This window comes from Porites lutea, chromosome 9, assembly GCF_958299795.1.
Source record: "Porites lutea chromosome 9, jaPorLute2.1, whole genome shotgun sequence".
NCBI lineage: Eukaryota > Metazoa > Cnidaria > Anthozoa > Scleractinia > Poritidae > Porites > Porites lutea.
The window spans coordinates 23,448,695-23,461,194 of NC_133209.1; the positions used below are offsets into that span (position 1 = coordinate 23,448,695).

At 39.0% G+C, this 12,500-nt stretch overlaps 1 protein-coding gene across 1 annotated transcript in view; it reads right to left on the reverse strand.

The window, feature by feature from the left end:
• LOC140947823 (aldehyde dehydrogenase, mitochondrial-like) overlaps positions 1-12,130 on the reverse strand; it is a 14,708-nt gene extending 2,578 nt beyond the window's left edge. The window contains exons 1-11 of the mRNA XM_073397026.1: positions 12,000-12,130; positions 10,382-10,420; positions 9,419-9,523; positions 8,730-8,870; positions 7,500-7,629; positions 5,963-6,153; positions 4,945-5,058; positions 3,658-3,945; positions 2,641-2,805; positions 1,827-1,984; positions 668-742 (exon numbers count right to left, since the gene is read on the reverse strand). Of these exons, the coding sequence (XP_073253127.1) occupies positions 668-742; positions 1,827-1,984; positions 2,641-2,805; positions 3,658-3,945; positions 4,945-5,058; positions 5,963-6,153; positions 7,500-7,629; positions 8,730-8,870; positions 9,419-9,523; positions 10,382-10,420; positions 12,000-12,113 (1,520 nt within the window). The 5' untranslated portion in view covers positions 12,114-12,130. The remainder of the gene's footprint in view (positions 1-667; positions 743-1,826; positions 1,985-2,640; positions 2,806-3,657; positions 3,946-4,944; positions 5,059-5,962; positions 6,154-7,499; positions 7,630-8,729; positions 8,871-9,418; positions 9,524-10,381; positions 10,421-11,999) is intronic.
• Positions 12,131-12,500: the final 370 nt, after the last annotated feature.

Here is a 12,500-nt window from a genome sequence, read left to right on the forward strand (position 1 = left end):
CTACTGTGCCTGTAAAGTGGGGTGGGCTTTGTGATGACCGGGCTATCTACAGTTCGGACAAGATATTATGAAGAACTACCAATCCTAGAAGCGTTGTTGCAACAGCGCAAATTAAGGTCGCCAACACTTGTAAATAATAAAACCTAGCCTGTTCCAGGCGTTAAGGTCGTGGGGACAGCGCAAAGAGATGTGAGCAGAAAAAAAAAACAAAGTTCCTTAGCGCCGCACTCCAATATCCGAACGTCTGGAACAGGTTAAATAAAACCAGTCCTTTGTGTACAATTAAAGTTCATCATGAGCTGTATACGCCGACTGACCTTATTTACTGCGCTTTTCACAAACATGCGAACTCTAAAGTTCGAAAGCCGCCTTCACAATTGCGTTTTTCGCTGCCGTCATTCATAATTACGATCACAAGCAACGAACCTTGAAACACAGAAACACACAAAACGGATCGAAATACACCAATCACAAATCACAAACCTTGACCTTTTGAACCCGTTAAAGTAAAGTTTTGTTTCCTAAGAGGTCCGTTAAGATGATTGACGGCAGCGAAAAACGCAATCGTCAGTTGGCTCTTGAACTTCAGAATTCGCATGTTTGTGAAAAGCGCAGTAAACGGGTTAACTTATTTACATGTAACGACAGATGCTATCAATAGACTCACAATTCCCTTCCTACTCCTGACATTTTGTAACCACCAAATGGCGCCTGTACATCCAAGACGTCGTAGCAGTTCACCCTGCAAAAGGGAAGCGTTCCACATGAACGCGACCGTTACTCGAGAGTTACCAAAAAAAGGGGGTTGTAAAATCAGTTTTTACAGAAACTGAGCACAGAGAAGAGAGATTAACCTGCCTCTGTGCAGTTTTCTGCCATGAAGCTAATTTACCTGAAGGGAGCAAAGCGCTGTGGTTACGGTAATAACGGGGTGTTCGTAATGACGAGGTTATCAATACAGCGACGGGACTAGACTGTCCTTCCAAAAATGTGGGAAAAAAACAACGTGATCGTAGTACTGAGCTGGTCGTATTAGTGAAGTTGTCATGTGAAGGCATTCATATTCTTTAAACTGTTACAGTTTAGTGTGGGTGACATTCCACTGATGTAGTTTTCCAAGAAAACAAAGTAAAGAACCATTACACATGATCAGCTTGAGCTGTTTGTTCCACCAACTTATCTACATATTCAGTTCACTTGCCTTAAATTGATAGCTGATTATCGCATAAAACAAAAAACGCTTTCTGTAAATCACCTTTAAGTTCTCTGAGCTATGATTTATATTCTGTCTTGGACAACCAAAAAGCATTAAAAACACTTTTCAGGCTACTAAATACATTCAAAGTTGAAGAAAATTAAACGACTATTCAAGGACTTACACAGAAGTTTAAGGACTTTTCAAGGGAACATGGAATTCAAGGACTTTCAAGACTTTGCGAACCCTGGGCTTCAGTTTAATTTCTTTCCTGTAATCATTGTGTAATTCTTAAGTTATACAATGTATGACCTACCCAAACATCATGTTAAAATGTAGCTCAGATTTTGTGGGACACAAATAAAATTTAGTTGGACATTGCCCAACGAATACCCTGGGTGCCAGAGACTGTTTTTATGCGTAGTTTTCGGGTTTTGGTCAAGTCTTTAAAGTGACTTGCGGGGAAGCCTCTTGTGCCTTTAACCTTCGCCCTGCAGCCGCCCCGAAACATCTCCACCTCACTCAATCGTCAAGCGCGAGAAAAAAAAACTGGTACCCACGGTATCCGATGACCGACTGTTTTTTGTAGTTCTGAGTCAATCTCACAACCCTAGAGGTATCATGGACTTACCACACAACACCAGCACGAATACTTGAGGCAATGGTGTTCATCTTGTCAATGTCATTGGTGAATACCGACGCTGCCAAGCCGTAAATGTTGTTATTCGCTCTTTCAATCAGTTCGTTCATATCCTTAAACTTCATAATTTGCATCACGGGCCCGAAGATCTAACACAACGAAAATAACATGGCAGTCAAAACAAGTTTGAATCACTGCTTGACAACGATTGCTTCCTGCTTAGCAAACTCTGTCACTGTCAAACGATTACAACCGGAGTACAGTACACAGACAGTCTGCGAAATACATGCACACAAATAAACAAATACCGTAAAACTCCGAAAATAAGCCCCGGGGCTTATATTTTCCAAGGCCCTTTTTGAGGGGCTTATATTCGGAGGGGCTTATGTACGGAGGGAAGTTTGCGTTTTAAGATCGATTGAGCTAGCTTATAGTTGGAAGGAAATTTACCGTTTTTGCTTTGTTTTACTTTGTATTTGAGGGCCACTTCCAAGTACAAGCCCCCAGGGGGGCTTATATTCGGAGGGGCGATTTCACGGAAGGTTCTTTGTGTTACGAGTTTGGGGGGCTTATATTTGGAAGGGCTTATACATGGAGGGACTTATTTTCGGAATTTTACGGTATACTTTATTAGCGGCAATATTTTTAACACTAAGGCTGTTCAGAACCTCTAGTTCACGACCATGATCGGCGTTGTCAGCACGGGACTAGAGGGAAAAACAATTCGAGGTAGTCTTTGAGTCTCCTGTCTATGTTAAAGATGAAGAAGAAGGAAAAAAAGGTAACAAAATTGCGTAAGACGAACCTCCTCTTTGGCAATTCTCATGTCATCCTTAACATCGGAGAACACAGTTGGCTGAACAAAGAATCCTTTGTCGCCATGTCTTGCTCCACCAGACACAAGTGTTGCTCCTTCCTGGTTGCCACTCTCTATAAGCGACAAAATCTTTGTAAACTGCTCTTCGTCCACCTTCAAAATACAAGTAAAACAGTCAGTCAGCCTGGTTTTCAAGGAAACACTATTTAGTGCTAGTTAACAAATAGAGTAGAGCTGCCTCTTTTGGAGCCAACAAGTGCGTTTCTTAATTTCTTAATTTAGCATTTTAGCAATTACTGGATGAGGCTGAGTAAGAATTGAAAAATTATCCCGACGTACAGTTGTGACGGGGTGCTACCCGCCTCGGCCGACAATCAACCCTCCGATATCTGAATTATATGATATCATACGAAAGCCGTATCTCATACTTATTTTATTATTCATTCAAAATATTCCAACCTAAAACCATGGTCACTTGATCTTTGTACATTTTCAGTCTTTAAAACATTTACCTGTTACTAGGCAGTTTAATTTAAAATAAAGGAAAATTAAGCAGACTTTCGTGAAATACATGTAGTAGTTAACGTAGTCTAGTGGTAATATTTTGCTGTCATTCTAACAAAAACAGTGTGACTCTCGCGTGCTTCCCAAACACCAAAAACAATCTTCTCAAACACCGTGATAAGTTCGATACAGTCAACTCCCTTGACTCTTTAAGCCTTAAGAGTGATCAGCATCAAATTTCTCCTTGTAATATCAATGCTTTGTAAAACAGAGTGGTCGTAAGAATTACACACATGATCACATAAGACGAACTTGCTTGATATTTAATCAACTTCTCCCCACTACTTCTGTAGGAAATGAATAGGGACAACAAATGAGAATTCAAATTTTGAACTTAGGGTTCAAAGGGTTAAGCCGGGGATACCTGTCTAACTGGACAACTGGAGTTTACAGACAGCCCCTGTAATTGTCTAGTATAATTGTACATGATTCACACCGTACCTGTGGTCCTTGCTCTGTCTTGAGATCAAACGGATTACCCACCACTCGTTTTTGGGCTCTTTCCTTACTCCTCTCCACGAACTCATCATAAACTGACTCCTCCACATATGTGCGGCTCCCTGCACAGCAACACTGACCCTGATTGAAGAAGAGGGCGAAGTGGCTCTTGTCCACAGCATAGTCCATATTGGCATCAGCAAACACTATGTTAGGACTCTTTCCACCCAGCTCAAGTGTTGTGTTCTTAAGGTTGGATCTGCCGGATGCTTGTTGGATCAAGTGGCCAATCTGTGAAAGGTCACACAAGTGTCGAAAAAGGATCTTTTAAAAAGGTTTGTTTATGGTGGAAAGTGCAGCTAGTTTACAGGCACTTCTACTCAAGTAATTTTAGCCTGTTCCAGGAGGTCGGATAATAGAGCGCGGGCGAAAAAAATAGCACTCGCCCCAGTCTCCCCTCGTTTTTCCCCGCGTACGATTTAACTCGCTCGCTTCCCCCATCGTAACGCTGCGCTCTACCATCAGAACTCCTGGAACAGGCTAAATAATAAGAAAAAATAATCCAAACAGAAACTAAAAATCACCCAACTGGCAAGAGGCAACCAGTTAGCTATTTTTAAAAAAACCTTGCCGAGAATTTGAACTCGGGACGAACCAAGAACAAATCCAGCAAATCGCCAGAGCTGTACTCGAACCCTGGACCGCCAGATTGTGAGTCCAACGCGCTCACCACTCAACCACTCTATCTCCTCATTGTCGCATTAGGAGCATGCTGATAATGCTCAGAGTTCTTTAAGTAAAAAAGGCTCAAAGGAACGGGAAAAATTGACGCACTAAACAATCTAATTATTCATTTTTGTCAACAAAGCTGAGTGTATGCTGCACCCCATGTAACCAAAGGTAAGGGTGAGAGAAGTCAGAAGGGGTGTTTTTTTTACTGCTGTAGGTTGCTTTATCACAGGATGAATTGTAACAAACTTTGTACGGTTTTGCTTTAACTCGTTAAAAACTCGTTTATTACTTTTGCTCTTTGGAGGCTATAACATCTTAGTTTTCTTCATACATGTAAAAATAAAAATACGCTGAGCATCCTGGATTTGACAGGGTCAGAGTACTGGCCTCCAATCACTTTTCTTAAAGCACAGCCTCGCACCTCCACGTCACTGTAACAGCAGAAATTTTGACTTTTATTTTTCAAAAACTTGCCAGAATAAGAAAGAAGACATGAAGCCACATTCATTTGATATATGTACATGTAAGAATTTACACAGTCTTATATGCATGGTCTACCTCAGTTGAACCAGTGAAAGCAATTTTGTCAACTTCCATGTGTTCTGCAATTGCCATTCCTGCTGTTGGTCCATATCCTGGTACCAAGTTTACAACACCTGGTGGAAAACCAGCCTGAAAAATACACACAGACACAAAAATACAATTGCATAACATAATAGAGCGGTTTTCATTTGAGTGTCGAAAAGTAATTGGTTTTGCACTTTCTACACGATGCGATTGGCTTAAAAGATTCGCGCCACCTTTTCATCCAATCAGAAGTAAAACCAAAGCCAATTGTAACGCGCTCGCATGCATTTTCCCGCGCTTTGCGTCAGCCGCATGTAATTACTTCGAGTTTTGATTGGTTCAATGTATTGTCTGTGTCCTATGTGATTGGCCAGAGTAATTACTTTGGTTTTGGTTTTACGACACTCAAACGAAAACCACTCTAACATGCAGCCTTCTTGATCTTGAACTAATAAGAAAAGCAGACCTAATAAAGGATAGAAAAGCCGGGGCCAAAATCAAAAAATGTTTTCTTGATTTACATGTACATGTATATCGCAAGGTCAAATAATTATTCTTTTCCCTTTCCTTCACGAGACAACATTTGGACATTTCATTAGTACACAAAACAGTCAGCTAACGATGTGGGAATTAACTTAGTTGTGTCTTAAGAGTAAATACAATCATGGCCACCTAACTAACAAATGGAGATAAGAGAAATGCAGATGTCAACATGCTCCAAAATTTTCAAGGGAACCGCCCATCTTTTTTGTGTTTTCATCATTTGGAATCTTTGCTGTAATTCGTGTCCATACTCTCATACTATCATGCAGAGAAACTTTTTTGACAGAGGAGTGCTACGTATTGATAAAAACGATTCTCAGAAATTTAAATGTATTTATCAAGACACCGCTATACTGACAAACTCACTAACCAGAGACAAATAATGCCATCTTTTCTTAAAAAGAGGTAACAGCTACTGTAATATACTAATTATGGAAAAAAACAAATTCACTAGCTATACATGTACCTCTGCAATAAGTGATGCAACATACAATGCAGTGAGGGGTGTCTGCTCAGCGGGTTTCATTACCACTACATTCCCAGTAGCAAGAGCAGGGCCAAGTTTCCATGCCTGCATTAACAATGGGAAGTTCCAAGGAATCACTTGACCAACAATGCCAACTGGTTCATGACGTGTATAACACAAGAAGTCACCATCTAAACAAATTCAGATAGCATTATAGTTGGATCGCTACAGACAGAACCAAGCAGCAGACTTTTGCTTTTACTGTACATGTATATACCAAAAACCAGGATTTTGTATAAGAAGATCGACAAAATTGTGCTTGTGGTTCAATTTTGTCTTTTTTCAAACTAATTGTATATGTACATGTACATTTTCTAAGTTATAACACCTGCCAATCGACTTTTTTAGTGGTGAAAGGTAACAAGATAAGGTAAGGATTTTTCATAATTAAAGGAAACAATTTTTGTAGGAGACCCAATCATCCAGTACACTATATGTCAGGGATGTTTAAAGGTTGCCAAACATGTTCCAGAGATTTCTGAAGGCAAAATTAAATTTGAGCTTGATTTTTTTAAACCTAAGTTGAAGGTTGATTCTGTTAATCTCCTTGGCCTCCTTGCCTACATGTAATTCTAGAGTAATAATGGACCTACAGTCAACTCTTTCTAAGACGAACACCTTTGGAACCACTAAGTACGTCTCGTCTTAGAGAGATGTCCGGATAATAGAGAGTCAAATAAAGGGAATAAAGAAAACCAGGGATCAACTCTAGAGATGTCATTTAAAACCCATTTACACACGCTAAAAAAATCGTTTGCCTCGTTTACTTGTGCCAAGACAACCTCCAGGAGGTAGTCTCGGAACCTTAAATTTTTTAGCACTGGTGCCACATTACATTTGGGACTGATACGTTTACACATTGAAAATTGGGAGTGCTGTGCCTTAAAATTGCCAGCACAGTGCCAAAAATTTGGCGTGCTGTGCCGATTTTTTTAGTGTGTGTAAATGGGGTTTAAGAAAGAGCCAACTGTAGAAGGCAAAGCAAACTAACAATTATTAACCTGCAGTGGGTGAAATACAGTCAAACCTCTGCTAATGGCCACCTCTCTATAGTGGCCACCTCTTTATGACTCTTGTTTAAAACCTCTCTACAACTGCCGCCTGTTTACAATGGCCACTTTCTTCTGTCTCTAAGATGGCCATTGTAGAGATGTTCAGCTGTAACATTTTAACTGAATATAACTTTGATCTTACATTGTATATGTACATCACTAACGGATGGGGGCTGGGGATTTCCCCCGGCTACTACGAGCGCCATACCTGCTTATTTCATACATGGGCAAAAAACAAAAGGAAAATGGAAAAAAAAGAACTTCTTAGCTGGACAATTCCCCTCCTACTAATTACATATACCCAACAACTTGAAATTTTAGCAACAACCAGATACTATAAATTATAAGCCACTGAAGTATTATTCTTTCATAGTCATCCATTCTTTCAAAACAATAAAAATACTAGTGTTTATGACCCAACTCACCAATTGGAATTGTCTTGCCATGGATCTTATCTGCCCATCCAGCATAATATCGATAACACTTTATTGTCAATTTTAAGTCTATATCAAAAGAGTCACTGAATGGCTTGCCATTATCCAAAGTCTCCAAACTCTAAAGACAATTGTGAGCAAAAAAATCACTGCACATTAACTACATGTACATGTATAAGAACCAAGCAGACTGATTTTAAAATAGAAAAAAACCCCTACTGATTTAATCACATAACTAACTCCACATTAACAATGCGGGGTGGGGAGGGGTAGAGGGTCCTTATCGATAACAATATGGTATGTGCCTCCGTATCTATAGGGATTATGGTTTTATACAGGGTTTCTGATATTTCGCGGAAAAAAAAGAAAAATTTCGCAGGATTTTCAGGGGCAAATTCGCGGAAAAATTGGCCAATTTCGCGGGATTTTCATGGGAAAAAAGTCAAAATTCGCGGAAAAATCAGCCGATTTCGCGAGATATTCGCGGGAGAAAGTCAAAACTCGCAGAAAAATCGGCCGATTTCACGGGAAATTTTGGGGGGAAACTTCGCCAAGAAACAATCAGTAAAAAACAGCCGATTTCGCTGGATTTTTTTTGGCAAATTTCGCTAAAATCGATCAATTTTGCGTCGATATGACCAGCGTTATTTAACGTTTTTTTAACAGGGATTCATCAACAGTTCGCTCCAGAAATGAGCGAATGCTAAAGCTATTAACATAATGGTTAGTGCCCAGTTTTTCGCAACATTAATCTAAGAACGCCTGGTAGTTTTGGGACGTTGTTTACTCGTTGCAGTGACAAAGTTTCAAGATAAGTTTGGACGTTTGGGGTGAATAAAACAGGTCTAAAAGCTAAGATAAGTATTAAATATGTTTTGCCGACATGTATTTGAAAATATTTCTGGCGGATTTCGTGGTATTTTGCGTTTTTTGGGGAATTTCGCGGAAATACCTGAATTTCGCGGGTCAGCGACCGCGCGAAATATCAGAAGCCCTGGGTTTAGGACTTCTTTTCTAGTCCATATGGTGTCAAGCCTTTAAAATGAGAGAGTTCTACAATAAGGTATTAATTGGCCTTAATTTTTTACTGGAATGGCTATCATTGTGAATTAATGCTGCATCCTATTTTTTTCCCAACAAGTAAATCAGCTGGGTCCAAAATTGCAATCATGGTGGCACACACATGTATTCACATGCACCCTGGGATTTTAAAGCACTTACAGCAAGATAAGCACGGTCACGCTCAAGCAAATCTGCCAGTCTGTTTAACAAATTTCCACGTTCTGAAGCATCCATTGTTCTCCAAGGACTGCCAAGTTTAAAGGCCTCCTTGGCTGCCTTTACAGCAACATCAACATCAGCCTAAAATAACATAAAATGAGATGAAATAATTGTCACATAAACAAATGAATAAAATTCTGCATCAGTCAATTCCAGCTCAGCTTCATCCATCAAAAGCTTGGGAAGAGCGCCGGGGTTGGCAAATGCCTGGCCACTGGGCAGCACAAAATTTGCAAATACCCAGCCCCCGGGACTGACAAGGAGGGTAAATGCAAATGGGGTGGGGGGGGGGCCCTGGGCGCAGCTGGAATTGACTGATGCATTGATATACAATAAGGCAAGTGTAATCACTCATGTGGAGGGCTGAAGCCTGCTCTTCACTTCGCTTAAAATCAGTCAAGATTCACGACAACTCAAAAAACTGCACCTGCACTTTTGTCCAGGGAAGCAAATTGAAACCGGGTCTGATAAAAAATGAATATGGATCCCTGATAATAACAATATAAATTTTTTATATGTACTTCACTCATAAACTATAATTCCAGCTTTAAGTTTCTACAGCTGTACATTGTGTACACTTTTTGTATTAAACAAAATACATACATGTAATCCTGATTTATTTAACACACCTTGTCACCTTCAGCAACTTCACATATTTTCTCTCCTGTGGCAGGGTTAATTGTTGGAAATGTCTTGCCACTGACAGAGTCCACAAACCTGTTGTTGATAAAAACCTACAATGACAAAGTTTGAGAGTTAGGTGAAACATTTAGGGCCAAATATTTGAACAAAGTCTAACTTGAGCAGCGGTTTAACAAATCTTTGAACCTCCAGATCTCTTCTTTGGTGGGTTGTTTTAAGACAATAAATGCTTTTCTAGTCTTCTCTATATGCTTTTATAGAACTGTTCACAATAAATGATGTTTAGATAAAATGATTGGGCAAATTGAAAATGACACAGAACACGGTTTTGTTAAACATTTGCTAAACAATGTTTAAATATTTGGCCCTTACTGTTCAGGACTAAATTTTTCAGCTTAATTCTGGACTTAATGGCTACATGCTGACAGCCTCGATCTTCATTAGTCATTAAGTGACTAGAAACTGTAACAAGAGTGAGAATTCTGCAGTAAACTGATAAATTGCTTACTGGTATGCTTTGGAAACCCTGGTGAGATTTTTCTGTCAAATGGTAAGCACCCTGCCCATCTCACAGCATGTTCACTTAAGAGAACGTTAGCATTGTTGTCTTGCAGCATTAACAGTGAAAACAAGGCCACTTATAAAAAGAATCAAGTTTCTGTTTTATTTTCAGACTATGTTGCATTTTAAAATTGCTTAAAATTTCAAAAATGAAGGTGTGCATGAATTTCCCTGGAGTAGAATTCTTGGATACCACACTCAAGTTTAGAGGAAGAAGGAAAAATGCATCATGTCCTCTACCATAACATCATGGCATAAGGAAATTTCATGTCATTGTTGTGCAGTGACAGCAAGGAAATGTGCAAAAAGTGTTCTAGCATGGGCAAAATTATTGTTTGGCTTCTAAAACCCTTTGCTTGCAGCCTCATTAACAGGGTATATAAGCTTACCTGGTTGTATTTTACTTCTGGGCTATCATCAATTTGGACCTGCAAAAGGGAAAATTAAGGAATGATTTTCACATTAATGTCTGGCTCTTAATTATATAGTAATCATTATTTAGGAAAGTTAAAGTAGGGCTGTCACTAAAAATGGATTTGAAGTTGCCGGTTATATACAGTAAGCTATCAAGTACTAGAATAAGGCTGAATTGATCTGCTTGGTTACTCGGTTTCATATTTTCCTTTTGTTTCCTATGAAAGTAGGGAAATCTATTTCCCATAATAGTATTTAACCTACTTCATGGTCATGCTCATAGTATCAGAGGCCCCCTGCCTCTGTGGAACCCAGGGGTTTCAGTTACAATTAAAGTAGCCAGCAGGTGTAAATAGAGTAACCAACTGTATCAAACAGACATTCAAGAAAACAGAGCTGGCAGAAATTTCATGATGAATTGCGTGTGTATTTGCTGCTCATTGCACAAGCAAAAATGCAGACTGAAAACAACAACAACTAACGGATGGCCGCATTTTGGCAAATCAGAACAGCGCAAATCATCTGTATTGTTTCCTATCCAGATTCTGGCTTTTTTGCATGTGATCTATGTAAGGACTGTATCATGCCCTCCTCCAAAAAAAAAAATTACAGAGCTAAAGGGAGAGAGCATGATCACAGGCTTGCCATTATTATGTTTCGGTTACCAATCAACTGATTCAACATGTGCTTGCATTTATGTACCTAGAATTTGAATTGCTAATAAATTACCAAACTGCATACTCCAAAATAATAGTGCCTATTGTGCTATATTTTAGGTGCACTCATTGTTTGTTAATTCAAATATTAGGTTTTGTCAATTGAGTAAACTGCATACTTCAAATAGCACCTATTATGTCTTATTTAAGGCGCATTTCTTGTTTGTAACATGATTTTTATTTTTTTCAAAGTGAACATGTTCAATCTATATATTGATGGAAGCATACACAACAACTTTAGAATAAACCGCCACTTGTCAGAACGCCTTAACGAATAATGAGGTATCACAATGGACACTTCTGTTATTCCACAACACAACCTACGTAATTTAGATCTTCGGACTGAATCTCCACAAACAATTATGCCTCACAATGATAACGATAATTTTTTATATTATTAAGACGATTTTAATATAGTTTTATTGCTGAAGTTTTAGTTAGCTTGTTTGCACGACCCAATAAGCGGCAACGCTTTAATCACCATCGCGTTGACATGAAAGTTATTGTATTGTATTGTATTGTATTGTACTGTTGCTGGGCATTTTGAAGTTTAGCTTCATGAAAAGTTCAAACGAGGGAAGTGGCAAGAATAAGATCTGTTAATCTAAATTAGCGTTAACAATGTCACCGTGACTTTAAGCAAATAATTTATGCTTTGGAAAGACGATGCGCTACAGTTCTTAAATTGCAAACAACCTGACTGATTCATGACGTTTAAATTATTTAGCCTAAGGCATGTTCTCATATCATAACAGAGCCACAAAATCATTTTTAAATTAAGCTTAACACTTTCAGTCCATACATTATGATTCTGGGATAAGTAATTTTCAAAAGACTCGAAAATAAAATAGCGCCAAACAGAGAAGGCAATTTTCACCTCGGCCAACGTGGCGTAGGAAAACCTGTTGACTGTGGAAACAGGGGCAAACCTCAAACTCCTGGCGGTGAAAATTCCACGCGAGAGTGAGCGAAGAGGAAGTCTTAACGCCATCGCAAGACAACTGTAAACTGCGGAGAAAATAGATTCAAATGTTAAGGTCTGACAATGAAATAAGCGTCAATATAGCGTTTTCTTTTTTTTAAGAATTACAGGTGAACCTCTGCTAGCAGGGAACAGGTGAACACGAAAGAGCGTCGACGTACATTTTGAGTGCCAAGGGGTGCCAAAACACAACGTCTAACGCGGAATGATTAAGCATTTCGCTAATTTAGCCCTCATTGGTACAAAACAATAAGTAAGCTTTTGTTAAAATAAGCTAGAATATGACAATTTTGTACTTATAGTAATCTTAAGTGATTTTTTTTCTATCAAATGAAAACGAAAACGCGAAACGGATGAGGCATCATCATGTGACTAGAATTCTAGAATGACCTTGAC